At 44.2% G+C, this 14565-nt stretch overlaps 1 protein-coding gene across 1 annotated transcript in view; it reads left to right on the top strand.

Annotated features, from left to right (window-relative positions):
• Nucleotides 1-14565, top strand: part of LOC144146363 (phospholipid-transporting ATPase ABCA3-like) — a 143586-nt gene that overhangs the window by 74753 nt on the left and 54268 nt on the right. Inside the window, exons 15-16 of the mRNA XM_077678321.1 lie at nucleotides 784-909; nucleotides 8081-8221. Coding sequence (XP_077534447.1) covers nucleotides 784-909; nucleotides 8081-8221 — 267 coding nt within the window. The remainder of the gene's footprint in view (nucleotides 1-783; nucleotides 910-8080; nucleotides 8222-14565) is intronic.

Genomic DNA, 14565 nt, shown 5'->3' with positions numbered 1-14565 from the left:
CGATGCAGGAAGCAAATATAGCGGTATACGTAGCTAATAATCTAACGAAAAAATGAAATTAGGCCCGTCAACAACCATACAGGCTATATCAATCATGAATGATATCGACAAACACGTCAGCTACGGCGAAGCGTAACAGTCCTAAATCTTCCCGGTAGTATTTTAGATGCAACGCATCTCATGCTCGCCCCTCTGTCCTTCCTGCGTCTGTCCGGCATTGTCCGCACAGCTGCGCCTCTCCTCCTCTCCTCTCTTTTATAGCGAACGCTCTCTCCCAAACAGCTGCGGGTTGGCGGAGCGCGCTCTCACTCCGTTGCTAGGCGCCGGTGGGCGGCGCTGCGCTCGGCGCTGCGCGCGCTGCGCATGAGCAGTACTCTCTATCTCCGCGCTCTCCTCTCCTTCAGGTGCCTGAATATAAAGCGGCATGCCGCGCTTCTGCGGTCTCAGTCGACGGTCGTCCGCCCACCTCCCTTTCGCGTGAGAATCCCTGCTATAAGCGTAATTAATACGATGGAAAACCCTCATGAGATGCGTTGCATCACACCAGGCTTCCCGCGAGGGGAGGTTGGCGTAATTTTTTTGGTTTCACTGACACATGACCTGATATGCAATATAATGATGACACAAATAATCAACTGCAATTCACCCTTATCGAAGAGATGTATGATGCCTCGCCGGAATGCAGAGGTGGCCAAAGTAATAAGTGAAAACCTTTGGCAGCATATTTACGCCCTGAAAGATTTGTCGAGGAACTTACTTTTCATGCATCCTTTTTTTTTTCAGGAGCCTTCATTGTCACAGTTTCGGTGTTTGGACCGAGCGTGATCATGTTCTGCTACCTGATGGCAGAAAGAGCGCTAACACCCGGAGGAGCAATGGCAAGCGTGATATTGTGGTTCTTTGGTGGTGGTAAGTCACTGCTTTGTATTGATTTTCGAACAATGTCTACCAATAAATACGTGTGTTTGTATAGTTCAAAGATCAGCCAAATTCAGCGCTATTTAGTGTTAGAATGATTAGCGTGCTGTTCTGAATCATTCTTGGTTGCGACAACATGATCTCGTACTTATTAGGTTCGTGCAACTGTGCTCACTTTTGCTACAGGCCAAAGGTCGGCGGACTAACTCATGAGTCCACTTACTGAGACTCATTTGGACTCAAACTCACCCGTGAGTTCGGGTTTGAGTGAGCGCGACGATAGTGTGGCGTGGTGAGTTTGAGCATGAGTGAGTTTGAGCCCGACTGAGTTTGAGTACGCCTGAGTCCATTTTGAGTTTGAGTCCATTTTGAATTCTGAGTACATTTTAAGGCCTGAGTAAATTTTGAGTTTCAATACATTTTGAGTTTGCAGTACATTTGACTTTGAGTACGTTTAGAGTACTGAGTACATTTTGAGTTTGAGTTCATTTTGAGTGCTCAGTACATTTTGAGTTTGAGCACATTTTGAGTTTTGAGTACATTGTGACTTTGAGTACATTTTGAGTTTGGAGTACATTGTGAGTACGTTTTGAGTTTGGAGTACATTGTGTGTTTGAGTACATTTTGAGTACTGAGTACACTTTGAGTTTTGAGTACATTTTGAGTTCTCAGTGCCATTTGATTCTTGAGTACATTTTGAATTGGAGTACATTTTGAGTTCTGAGTGCATATGAGTGTTGAGTCCATTTTGAGTTCTTAGTACACATGAGTAGCCTAGGAGGCAGCTATGGTTGGCTGTTAAGTTACATGTGTCGCTTTGAGCTCGCAATTCAGGTTACCTGCAGGTACGCCAGCATTCGTCATGCGTATGATCGGTTGGTGGGGAGGTGGTGGGTGGGGGGTGTCTGATTTAGCGGCTGGGCGTGTGAATGATAATCTACTAGTAAGGTCATAAAAAGGGTTATCTCGCCTTTTCTTCTTGATAGATCTTCTTAGAAGGTGGGAGAGCGCGGTGGGAAAGCAGACGGCGGCGCTTGCTTGCTGGTTGTTCGCCTGCTTCTGTTAACGGTTTGATTTGTAAAGGGTCAAAAAGGAAGAGGTGAGCACCGGGGAAGGGGGAAGAGGCGGTGGCTATTCCATCCGCTGTTTCAAATCAGTTGTCAACTGAACTGACTGGGCGACGCCCGTATAGATAGAATAATGACCGCATTACGAGATATATTGTGAAAAATAGTAACGGAATCAAGCGAGGTAAATTTTAAAAAATGCTTCCTGTTTATAGTCATCACGAAGTCATAATAAGTGTTAGATTGGGTTAAAATTCAGAATGATGCCCCGAAGGCGTGTGAGAAATCATATTCAAGGTCTAGATGGGGGGAACACGTGAGACAAAAATGCGTTATGGCTATATCATGACCTAGTCATGGCTAGTCATAGATTAGGTTAAAATTCAAATTCTTAGCTCTAGGGCGTGTGGCGTATCAAATTAAAGGCCTCAATGAGGGGAATCACGTGCGACAAAAGCAAAAATGCTTCCTGGTTATAATCATATGACACAGTCATAACGGGGCATAAATTGGGTGAAAATTCAAAATGATGCCACTAGGGTGTGCGTCATATCAAATTGAAGGTTGCGATGAGAGAAATCACATGGGAGAAAAATGCGGTATGGCGATACCATGAGACTGTCATGGTTAGTCATTGTTTGGGTTAACATTCAAATTGATGCCACTAGGATGTGTTGGGTATCAAATTAATGGTCTCGATGAGGGGAATCACGTGGTTCAAATACAAAAATGCTCCTGGTTATAGTCATGAGATAGTCATGGGGAGCCTTATATTGGGTTAAAATTCGAAGGGACCGCGCTCGGGGTTGTAGGGTATCAAATTTACGATCTTGATGAGGGGAATCACGTGGGACAAATAAAAAAAGACATCCATAAAGACATCATAGTTCTAACCATGAGACAGCCATAGTGAGTCACAGATTTGGTTAAAATTCGAGCTGAGCCCGCTAAAGCATGTGGGGTGTCAAATTCAAGGTTTCAGTTAAGGGAATCACGTGTGGCATACAAATAATGCGTCCTGCTTACAGTCACGAGAGTCATGGTTATACATATTGGATTAAAATTCCAAATGATCCTGCTAGAGTGTGTGGGGTATAAAATTTAATGTCTCATTGAGTGGAATCACGGGGGACAAATATAAAAATGCTTTCTAGTTATAGCTATGAGATAGGCCTGGTAAGTCATAGATTGAGTGAAAATTTAAAGTGACGCAAATAGGGCTTGTTTGGTATCAAGGTAAAGGACTCGATCAGGAAAATTGCGTGGAATAAATACAGCAATTCATCCTCCTTATAATTATAAAATAGTCTTGGCTAATCACACATTGGGTCAAAATTCAAAGTGATGCCGAAACTGGCATTCCCTTCCGAGTGGTGGTGTCTGAGAGGGCTACTTGGCAGCTTCAGGAGTCCACTCATTTGCAAAGATGCCTCTAATCTTTGAATCTTCCGCAGCCGTTTCTTGTAAGAAACTCGGAAAGTATCATTGAATATTTAGAGAATGCGTGTCCAGCCAATGTTGGGCCTCTAGTATTGATGTTGAGGATATGTATTATTCTCTTCCTCAAAACCATCTTTTAGTTGCTGTAAAAGATTCCTTAACGAATGACAATGATGAACTGGCTTTCAGAAATAGTAGTGAGAATTTTTTCTTGAATTTCTTTTTTTTACCTGAATTGTACGTACCGTACTTACCCGATTCTAACGCGCACTTTTTTTTCCGGAAAAATAGGTCGAAAAATTGCATGCGCGTTAGAATCGGATACGAAACCGAAATTGCCGCAACAGCGAAAAGTTCGTCCGACCCATCGCCATCGCCGTCTCAAGATGGCACCAAAGTATTTAGCAACAATTTTTCGGACGCATGAAACATAGGCGCCTGGGCTATTCTATCGGAGTTCACACAAATCGTCAAATCGTTCCACTTGCGCGCTTGATAACAGCAATGGCAGCAGCGGCACTCTCGCGTTCAAAACGAGCGGTCGGCTGAAGCGTGCGCCTCTGGAGAAGCTCTCGGGATGGGCTTGGGAGGCCACGATCCCATCGACCATGGTTGAACGTTCGTTCAAAAGTGTGGCATCGCGAACGCGCTTGACGGCACCGAGTACGAGATGTTGTGGTCAGCGGAGAGCGAAGAGGAGTGAGATGAGTGAGATTACTTCGGGAAATAAATCGCCCGTTTCTCTCGCATTCGTTTTTCTTGCTCACAAAGTTCCATGGGCGTTACAATCGGAGGTGCAAGTTTTTTCTGTTAGAAAACTAACGACCTGATTGATCAGCGCCGGGAATGGTTGGTCCGTACTGTGGGAGACCATATAGAAATGGTAGAGCTCTCCAAATTGATCAACAAAGGCAAGACGGCCGACATCCGTGCTTTCAATCTTGCAAAGATTGAAGCAACCTTGAAACACGGAAGGAGTTTGAAACCGACTAGAAGAAAGCCCATTATTGGAAAAAAATACAACCTATGCACTCCGGGATAGAAGAAATAGAACAGAAATAGAAGAAATAAGAAATTTACCGAAATTATCTGCGGTATCAAAAATGTGCATCTTATGAACACCATCGAAAAACTGACGATGAAAGAAAGACCGGCAAATAACGTTGGAAATACGAATAAAAACTTTGTAAAATATACCAACCCTTCACTACGGCTGGCATCTGCGGGAAGAAGCACAGCTTGCAAAGTTAAGTGCTATATTGGTATGAATTTACACCATTGGCATAAAGAAACAATAAAATAACCGAACAATAAAAAAACCCCAAAATATTTGGCTACTGAATTCCAAACCTGCCTGTAAAGTACTCACGCTTTAGACAAGTGGCATAAGCGTGCTACGCATCAGTAGATTTCATCTGGATTTAAGATTTTTCGAGTTTAAAGCACCGTTTTGTGGAAAGGAGAAATAAATGCGGGGCTTTGTGAAAGAGCTTGGTGGAGGCCTTCACGGACACCTGAAATTTCTTCGCGGAGCAAGGTAGTGGAACGGCATTTTGTTACGCGAAGCGCGGCATATTCAGCAACGTTTTCACTGAGTACGGTAAACCCTAAATCGGCGTTATATGAGTAGTTAAATTTTATTTGTGGATTCAAAATCGGCGTGTAAGAGAGCCGTTATTTCCGTCTCTAAATATACCCGTACCGGCCTTGATCCTGCTGTTATAAATCGAAAGCACTACTACGCTGCATCTTTCAAGGTCATTCATAGTCTCAATCACCCTGAGCCTCCGCCATGCAAGCGGCGGCTTTCTTTAGTTAGTTGATTTGATTGATTGTAGGGTTTAACGCGCCGGCGCAACGCAGGGTATGAGGCGCACCATAGTGGAGGGCTCCAGGTTAATTTTGACCACCTGGGGACCTTTAACGTGCGGCGAAATCTTGTACACACGGGCGTTTTTGCTATTCACCTTCATAAGAAGAGCGGCCGCCGCGGCCGGGTATCGAACTCGCGGCCTCGTGCTCAGCAGCGCAACGCCTTAGACACTGAGCCAGCCAGCGGGTATTTCTTATTACGTCTCCTGCTCGGTGCTTCCCGGATGCCTTCCCATGCGACTAGGCCAGTTTGGAACGGCTCTGTCGCCTGCGCCTCATCGGCCAGGAGCTGCTCCGCCGTTTGTCCGTTCGCTTCAGCGGAAGCGAAGCACGGGACTAGGCGAGGGTTGATCGCCTGATATATGAAAACATTGGGATCGCCAATCTCACAGGAACGACTACTAGAGAAATACGCATTGCACGTAAACGAAAGCGCTGCCCTGGCAGCTTCTTCGCCGGAGCTTGGTTACTGAGTCTCTCGGACTCTCGGTATCGATGGCTCGCCACCTGGGCTGTCTTTGCGCGCCCTTCGCAGCAGAGAAAATGGGGAATTAAATCGTCTACCTGATGTACACCAGAGTAGCGCTACTACCGGACGATGGCCTGGTGGGCTATCATACTAATAACACTTATACGTATAACACCTCTGCGGTTATTTCCTACTTGTCGTAATTAGCTAGTTCACCATAAAGTTGTGCAAAATTAGGAACTGCCGCCTGCTGTCACACGCGGGCTCCTAACCGAGGCGTGTGGTAATGGGAAACTCCTGGAAGTCGTGTTTTACAGGAACTCTCGTCAAAAAATTGTGCTTACCAATGGGAAGCGTCTTCTCAGTAGGAATAAAAAATACTAAACTATAACTTCTTTATGATAAATAACATGGGCTCCTACAAGAGGTGCGTGGTTTCAGAAAGTTCCAACAGGTGGCGAGCGCTATGTGAATGCGAAAACATTGAATGAAATTCCATGTCCAGGGAGGTGTAAGTTAAAAATTCCCACTCGCGTCTTTACAAGCGTTTGAATTCAAAATCCTTAAATTAGTTTTTGGAGAACTTTGGAGCACTTGCAAGAAGAAACAAATTGGATATACCAAGGGGTTGCATATTTATTGAGAAATTTGTGAAGACACGTAATGTTCCCAAAATCCCGGTTTAGATACCTCTATAACAGTGTTTAGATACCTCTATAAGCTACCTTAATCAACAAAAACCAGTTCAATTCCCAAACTGGCATCCCTTAAACAAAATATTTCAGGATATTTTTTAGCATTTCTCACTAATTCTCGGGTGTAATTTTTGAAACATTTCAGCATTATCCAGCTCGTACACCATAGTAAGAATCTGTTCATAAAATTTTATGCCGTTTAAATCAGCAGTTTGGCTAGTCGTTGACATCTACCGTTAGGCCATTTCGGCTCGTAGGGCATGTAATTTTAAAAATGCTTTTCGCCCTTTCACTGGCGCGGCAGGGTGTAATCCTAAAAATTTGCTCTGTGTATTTGTATGAGTAGCATTCATCAACAAATACCAACTGGATAAATCAATCAGGGAAAGTTTTATTGGGGGACCTTTAAGAACATTCATTTTGTTTGAAACGGAGAGTCGCCCCAGTTGTGTGGGTTATGGCAGAGACCTAAAACTACTTTTTTGTATATACTTAAGGGCTAAAAACACTTCAATATGTGAACGGGTCAGCAAGATAATTGACATGTAATAAAAACGCAATTTCCCCCTCTTCCTCGCTTAGGAGTACAATTTCTGAAAATCCCGCGTTAGTGAGCCCCTACGCCATAAAATAAAATGTACTCACACAATTTCAAGTCTCTAGGTATTGGAGATTTTATGGGCGTTGATGAGTCAGTCAGTCAGTCGGTCGGTCGGTCGGTTGGTCGGGCCCTTCTCTCTATAGGTATAGATAAGCAAAGCCAAAGGCCCTCCTTTCTGGATTGTTAAGAGAAGGCGCAGATAAATTTCTAAGACACTGTACTGGCGCTTTTTTTATACAAAGGTGCATAGGCACGCTGCGCTGATGTTTGCCTACCTGTTTTTTTATATATTCTAGTCGTTGTGGGTGTCATTTCTATTGTGAAAGATGCCTAAGCTGCCTCGATCACACGGCAGCGCTGGCATCGAGGCACCCTAAAGATGCTACACTCACCATGGGCCGTGGCCGTAGCATCTAATTTACGCTAGTGTCTTCCCCGTACCAGAGGTTCTAAACGCCGGGAATACCACGAGTCGTGCACGGGCGCCCACACGAGCAAGGAATCTAGGATAACTTCAGGATAACAAAGGCCGACAAGAGCGAATAGCTTCAGTGGCGCATATTAAAAATGCTAGTCGTTGATGTTGAAGCCCAACAACCAGATTATCGATATTACGAAAGGCAAGCAGGAAACGATTCATTCACCATGGCTGTCTTTCTTTTCACCCTGGCAGTCCCTAAGACAGCTGGAGCAAGGCACGCTGTACGAAGTGGGTGATAACCGGTTCAGAAATGGCGGTTTCTTCATCGATGCTTTAGCGTCCTCTAAAAGCAGCATTATTAGGAAAAGTTCTGCGTTCATAGCGGCCGTTGCCCGGTTCACTTTGCCTTGAGCTCGAGGGCAGGCCGCGAAATATAAAGCAGGAACAAACTTTCGCGAAAAGCAGGGTGCATGGTCTTTACTTTCACGTGGGGTATGTTCGTCCAAAAGTGTTGAACCTGAAGTAATCTTTTTCCGCTGTATTTAAAAAATTCCAATCTTTCATTCTGATATCAAAGCAGGTTTCGTTTCCACGCAGGGTTCGTACTGCAGTACATCGTGCCAATCGTGCCAATTCCGTTTTCGTCCAAGCTATTCTACCTTGTCCCTCCCTACGCTCTGCTCTTGTGCTTCGTCACGATCACCCAGTGGGAAGCGAAGACCCAAGTGTGTTCTGCCGGTACGAGTAAGCCCAGTGGGCTGACACTGCCCTTTATATGTGATTGTAGCCACTATTATTATAAGTGAGCTGCAGTAAGAGCCATGCCGTTATTGTCATGATGTCCTCACATGTGATTTTTTTTGTTTTACGTAAAGAACTGCCACAATCATGGTATACAGCATTCCTCTCGATTTGTGCTCTCGTGTACAACAAAACACGACTTTATGGGTGTAGGATACTGCACATTATGTAATACTGACGGCACGCCACCACTTGCGTATTCTCTGTCCGTTGACTTCCCATGTGTGCGTCGCTACTGGCGACATGGGCGTCAGATAGTGTGCAACAAATTGGGGCCTAAAGAGTCACTGTCGTCACTGCTCGTAGCCTTTGGCAATGGAGGATGTAGACTCCCTCCAAAGCGCCCTAAAAGGGGCCCTGCGAAGCCTAGAGCGTCCACGACCCCGACATTTCGCCGAATGGTGGTTCTCAACCATCGTCTTCTGTTAAGGACCTTAAAAAGGCTATGAGGACAATACAGAACGTTGTTTATTTGGAGAGAACTAGTCGTTGATAGCCCACTCAGATTAATTCCAGCCACGAAAGGCGATTTTTTAAAACAGCAACACAATAAATATTAAAGCATTCGAACTTCGTAACATAACGTGCGCAGGAGTGGTGTGGTATGAGCCAGCACTGGAAGCTTTTGTGTGTTAGCTGCACATTTGCCCTCAAGTGATGCGATCAAACAGAACTAGAAGCCCCTCTGCAATCGCCCCATCATGTTTCTGGCTTTGGTTCTGTCGGAGGCCGGCAACCGCACAATAACTTTCAGGCGTTGACTCGCGTTCTTTGACAGATGTCCACATCATGGATCTTACCGACAAAATTACCTTCCATTTACTAAATGTTTCTCTTGCAATTTGCATGATCGTATATAAAAACCGGCTCTATTTCACTACAGGTGTGCTGTTTTTTTTTTAAGAAAAACAATCGCTTCATCACCGTTTTCATAATTTGGTCAAACATATATCGCAGGACTGTCACCGACTGGCGCTAATTTATATTTCCGCCTCTGGCCACCATTCCCCTACTTGCTTCTATTCCGGCACCTCAGGACACATTTTTCTATTTTTAGGATGCCATTAAAATTGCAGAGTACACTTCTAAACTCCTGTGATATATGTCGAAATGTAATTTGCAAGCCGTGGTCACAATCATAGGGGAGGAAACCTTGCGCCAGCAAAAGCAGCCAATACGTTTGTGACCCGATGTCAGCCAAAACTGTTTAAGCGATGTGTACTTCATACCGCTTTATTTCTACTCATTTGATGGCTTGTACCAGCATCCTATAGGAGGAGGTATGCAGCAGGTGTTGTAACAAAGACATTATTATAAAGTTGTAGCATAGCGTTACCGCGTTTACGTTACCGTCTACCGTGTTAGGGGGGGTCGGCTCGCATGGGCGAGAGCTACCGCGGACGGTAACTTCCCGGCACTGTATTTACGGTCGCCAGCGAGCTTCTTGATCAGGCGAAGTGTACCCTGGCGTATTGACAACAGCAAATGCAGTACTCTCGGCGCTTGATGCTTGGTACAGTCGATAAAGGTAATCTCAGTTGATGCTGTTTATTACGTTTTTCTTGTTAGATGATACTGAGGAGCACGACAAACGACAATTTTACTCAGATGGGGGTGCACAATGGCCCACTACCAGTGTTATGCCTTGCCCGCCCTAAATAGTTCACAAAGGTATCTGAATTCACAAAGTGCTTTTAGGCCTCCAAAATTTCGCTGGGCAAGGTAGTGTAGGTTATTCTTTTCTACAACATATTTTACTCATCTATTGCCGAAATTAGGCGTAACTACTAGTTCACGTTGATTTCAATTCTACTCAGTACATAGGACACCAACATGTTCTAATTTTTAGAGCTCTACAGTTGATGGTTACGGTATTCTCAAAACAATTATTGCTATTGTGAACGCTTCATCCGTGAAGTAAAGCACTCAAGTTACTCTAAACCAAAGCAAATAAATATGAGCAACAAAAGTATGCCCTATTTGCTTTGTAACTAATTCCTCAGATGTCGCTACCTCCGCAACGGCGACAGAAATACGGAAGCGCAAATGGTGTGCTGAAACGTGGGTTGCCGTTTTCAGCGGTAAATGGAAGCTGTGGCTATAGCTAACACGGTAAACGGTAACGCAAATACGGTAACGATATGATCAAACTCTGTAATAATCATATAATAGTAGTAATCACCATAATTTCTACCTGTCGAAGAATTACAGAGGTTTCTTGTTTTACGAAATGACACATAAAATTACCAGGAAGGTTATAGCATCGCCTCCTGTATTTCACAATGCCAACCGCATCACCCGCTTCCAAATAGGAGCGGGTGGTACGCCGGCAGTGCCCACATGTGGTAAGGTGGGGCCCCGAGCTTAACCGGGGTCACCCAACCATAACTGAATTAGACTACGGCTTGGGCCTGGTTGCCAAGGCAACCGATGTTTGAAATTGCCAAATTAACGGCGCACTCGCCAGCATTAGAAAACTCAGACCCGCGGCGGAGCACGTTTGGCCAACGCTGCCGCTTTCCACCACGCGGCGCCCCAAGATTAACCGGTCACGTGAATAAAGCGCTGTGAAGGCTAGCGATAGGCAAGAGTGGCCGGAGTAGAAGAAGAGAGCGAGCTTGGTTGGCCGGTCCAGGCTGATGAGTTTGGCATTAAAAAAATACATTAGACGATGGTTACAGTGGGTCACTATCGGTGGGAGCGGGAGCCGGCTATACGAGCGACCAGAGGGGAAAAATCTGTGAGCGGCTGTAAGCTCTTGTGGGGAATGTAACGCAATTGGTTCTTGATGCAAGAAATTTGAATCGTGGGAATTATTGGGGAAGGGGGGGGGGTAATATGAACGCGTTCGTTGCACGCCCAAATGTTGGCCTGAAGTGTGGTCACCTGAATCGTGTTTGCTGTTCAGGTTTCGGTTAGAAGGTTTCTCCCCAGTGGGAGAAATGCAAAAAGAAGCTTTTGTATCCTTCTTAATTCGGCTGAAAAGCTCGAAATGACTGTGGCGACACTTGGTTCAAGGCTAGGAATCGAAGCTGAAATCTAGGAAATGGATGTAGTTCACCGGGTTCCCGTGAAACATGAGACCAAGAAAAACTAGTGGTCAGGTTTGTGTATCGGTCCACCCGCATTAGGGTACTTCAGGCGGCAAAAGAGGCGCATCTTTCCACTAGAGACTTTGGCTATGCACACAGAGATCCTGTCTATGTCAATGAACATATTTTGAAGAAGGACAAAGTTCTGCTTGAAAAGACCATCCAGAGACGTAAGGGAAAGCAATGAATGTTTTGCTGGTTGCTGGGTGACGCAGGGAGATATCCTAGTACAGAAGGCTAAAAACTCCCCTGTCATTCGTACATCTTGTGATCGGGACCTTGAACTAATTGTGTAAACTTATGCGTGATGACATCAAGTTGGGATGAAAAATACTCCAGAATGAAATAGTTTATACAGTGAGAAGCACAATTTTGTCTCCTTCGCTGAAATATTCGCAGTGTCAGTAAGATATTAAACAGCCTCCACCCGCTGTTAGCTGAACACAAACTTCAGTACAATGTAACTGCTCTAACTGGAAGATTGTTAAAGTCCGACGAATATATCCCCCTAGAAGGACATAATCTCGTTGCCCTTCCGAGGCAGAGTAAAGCCAAAGGAGGAAGTGTGTTATTTTATATTAAAGCAGGATACAAGTTCAAATCCTGCCCCTTACTAACGAATCTGAACTCTCCAGATTATGACATGGTGTTTATTGAACTTTCTAATATTTTAATTATTGGTGTTGTATATGAATCCCCTGGCGCAAAGGTAGGGTTATTTCTTGATCAATTAGAGAGCGTCTTCGAACAGCTGTCGGCAAGGAAACAAAAGTGCATTTTGTGTGGTGCCATAATTTAAACCTAATAGCTAACACTCATTTCGCACACAAAACGTTACTTGATTCGTATGGCTTCTTCAACACCATAGCTTCGCCTACGCGAATAAGCACCAGTCCTAGCACACTCATATACACCACTTGTTACCAAACACCTCAGATAAAACAATGTCTGGGTAATCGATTTTAATGACAGATGGGACCACTTTTGGTTTTTTGTTTTGTTACACTTCCTAGCGGTAGTTGTAACACCCTGTGTCGACCTTCAACACCAGTTGATGATTATGAAAATGAAATACATAAAACTTTATTAGCTACAGCGGATTCTATCATGTCTGGCGATGACCCTAACAAAATGTTTGGGCAATTTCATGGCGCGTTGGTACAGTGTATCGCTGTAACACCTCCTGGTATTAAGAGAAGCTACGAAACACCAATTCATCCTTGGATGAAGGGCACCGCCCTCGAGCTTTCCCGCGAAAAAGAATACTGGTATCGTAAGTATAAAGAAAACAAGATCAATGCCTACACTAAGAATCCGTACGCCAACTGTGGAAATAAATCCTTGAGGTTGATACGTTGATCAAAAAACGAGTATTACAGTCGCATCGTCGTAGCTAATAATCCGACTTCAAGAAAACTGTGGGAAATTACCAATTCTAATATTAAGGGTAAAACTCAGATCCCAAAATCTCCAGATATTGCCCTATACGGAGGCTCCAATTCAAACCTAGCGAACAAGCTTAATGAAAACTTTAGCAGCATGGCTAGGAATTTGGCGCTTGACCTACCCTCCTACTTGAAGTAAGACTGCCGCCACCTCAATTACACTCCTTGGCCTTTCTTTATATTACTCCTGAGGAAGTGAGCAATGTCATCCTAACACTACCAACTGGCAAGGTGACAGGTTGCGGTGGGATATCACTAAACGTGTTGAAATCTGATCTGGACATGATTTGCCCTTATTTAGCTAAAATATTCAACACTGCTTACCACTCAAGTATATACTCAGATTTGCTAAAAGGCAGAATTACGCTAGTTTTATGAGGGTCGCGACCAGAATCTGTTAATCAGTTATCAACCAATCTCAGTGCTTTCTATAATGAATTTGAGTTTTGAAAAACTATCAGCAAAGAGAACTACTGGGTATTTAACAAAATATGATATTTTCACAAAACGCCAACAGTGTTTTCACCCAAGGAAATCGACTAGCTGAGATGTGACTTGCGTTACAAATATTAATAACAACTGCTTAAATGAACAGAAAATTGTTATCGGGCACAAGACACCCATTCAAAATTTCATCGCACCATGGCATCTTCGTCCTGTATCATGCGACCTGTCATTCACTCTTGTAGAAAAAAATAGGGTACCTAACAATGCAATTCTGCAGCACTTCCTGTTCCTGCAGGACAAGTACAGGTGCGCAGAATTCTATAGCGACGCGTCGAAAACTGGTTCTACGGTATCTTGTGCAGCGCACGGACCAAATTTTAGAGTAAGCAAAACAATGAATTTTCATAACAGTATTTACACGGCAGAAGCATATGGCATTTTACTCGTTACAAACCACATCATCAAACATAAAATTCCCAAGTCCATTGTGTACACAGACTCTCAAAGCGTTGTACAGGCACTGTCATTAAGAAGGTCATCTAAAAACTATGTCATAAATGCTCTTTTCAAGGTACTAATGTCGGCATATGCCTCAAATCTTGAAATAACTATATGCTGGGTACCAGGGCATTGTGGAATCCCTGGCAATGAGGCCGCCGACCAAATGGCTGCTGATGCTGCTCTCATGACTACAGTTGACGTTACAACAGTACCTTACACCGACCTAAAGACACACATCAGACGACAGCTTCGTAACACATGGCAATTACACTGGAGTCAACAAACGGACAACAAACTCCACATAATAAAACCACAACTTGGACGCTACATAACTGACTCACACAACAGATACACTGAAGTCGCCCTGGCTAGGCTGTGGATAGGCCACACACATGCGACGCACTCCCACCTGCTCACTGGAACTTCGGGACCCACGTGTAGCAGGTGTGGAAAGGGCCTATCCGTAGTCCACATACTAATCACATGCAAGGCACTTGACACAACACGACACAAACATTTCCCTGAATTATACAGACAACACATTCCTTTGCACCCATCATACTTTTTAGCCGACGAACCAATGTTTTCTAGTCAACGTGTTTTTAAGTTTTTAGCTGAGGTAAACTTTCTGCAGCTCTTGTCATATCATGTGTGATCACCCTGGTCCTATACACCAGCCATCTCCATTGTCTTTTGTTTTGCATCACCTTTACTTTTAGTCAGATGTTTTAGTATGTATGGTCTCATCACAATTCAGTAACTTCTTCTTTGGCGCTCTTTGCCCATAGTCGGCCTT

The sequence above is a fragment of the Haemaphysalis longicornis genome, unplaced genomic scaffold (assembly GCF_048455015.1).
Source record: "Haemaphysalis longicornis isolate Haplotype H1 unplaced genomic scaffold, Haemaphysalis longicornis Haplotype H1 scaffold_7, whole genome shotgun sequence".
Lineage (NCBI taxonomy): Eukaryota > Metazoa > Arthropoda > Arachnida > Ixodida > Ixodidae > Haemaphysalis > Haemaphysalis longicornis.
The sequence above is the reverse complement of the archived record's forward strand: the minus strand, read 5'-3'. Positions and strand labels throughout refer to the sequence as shown.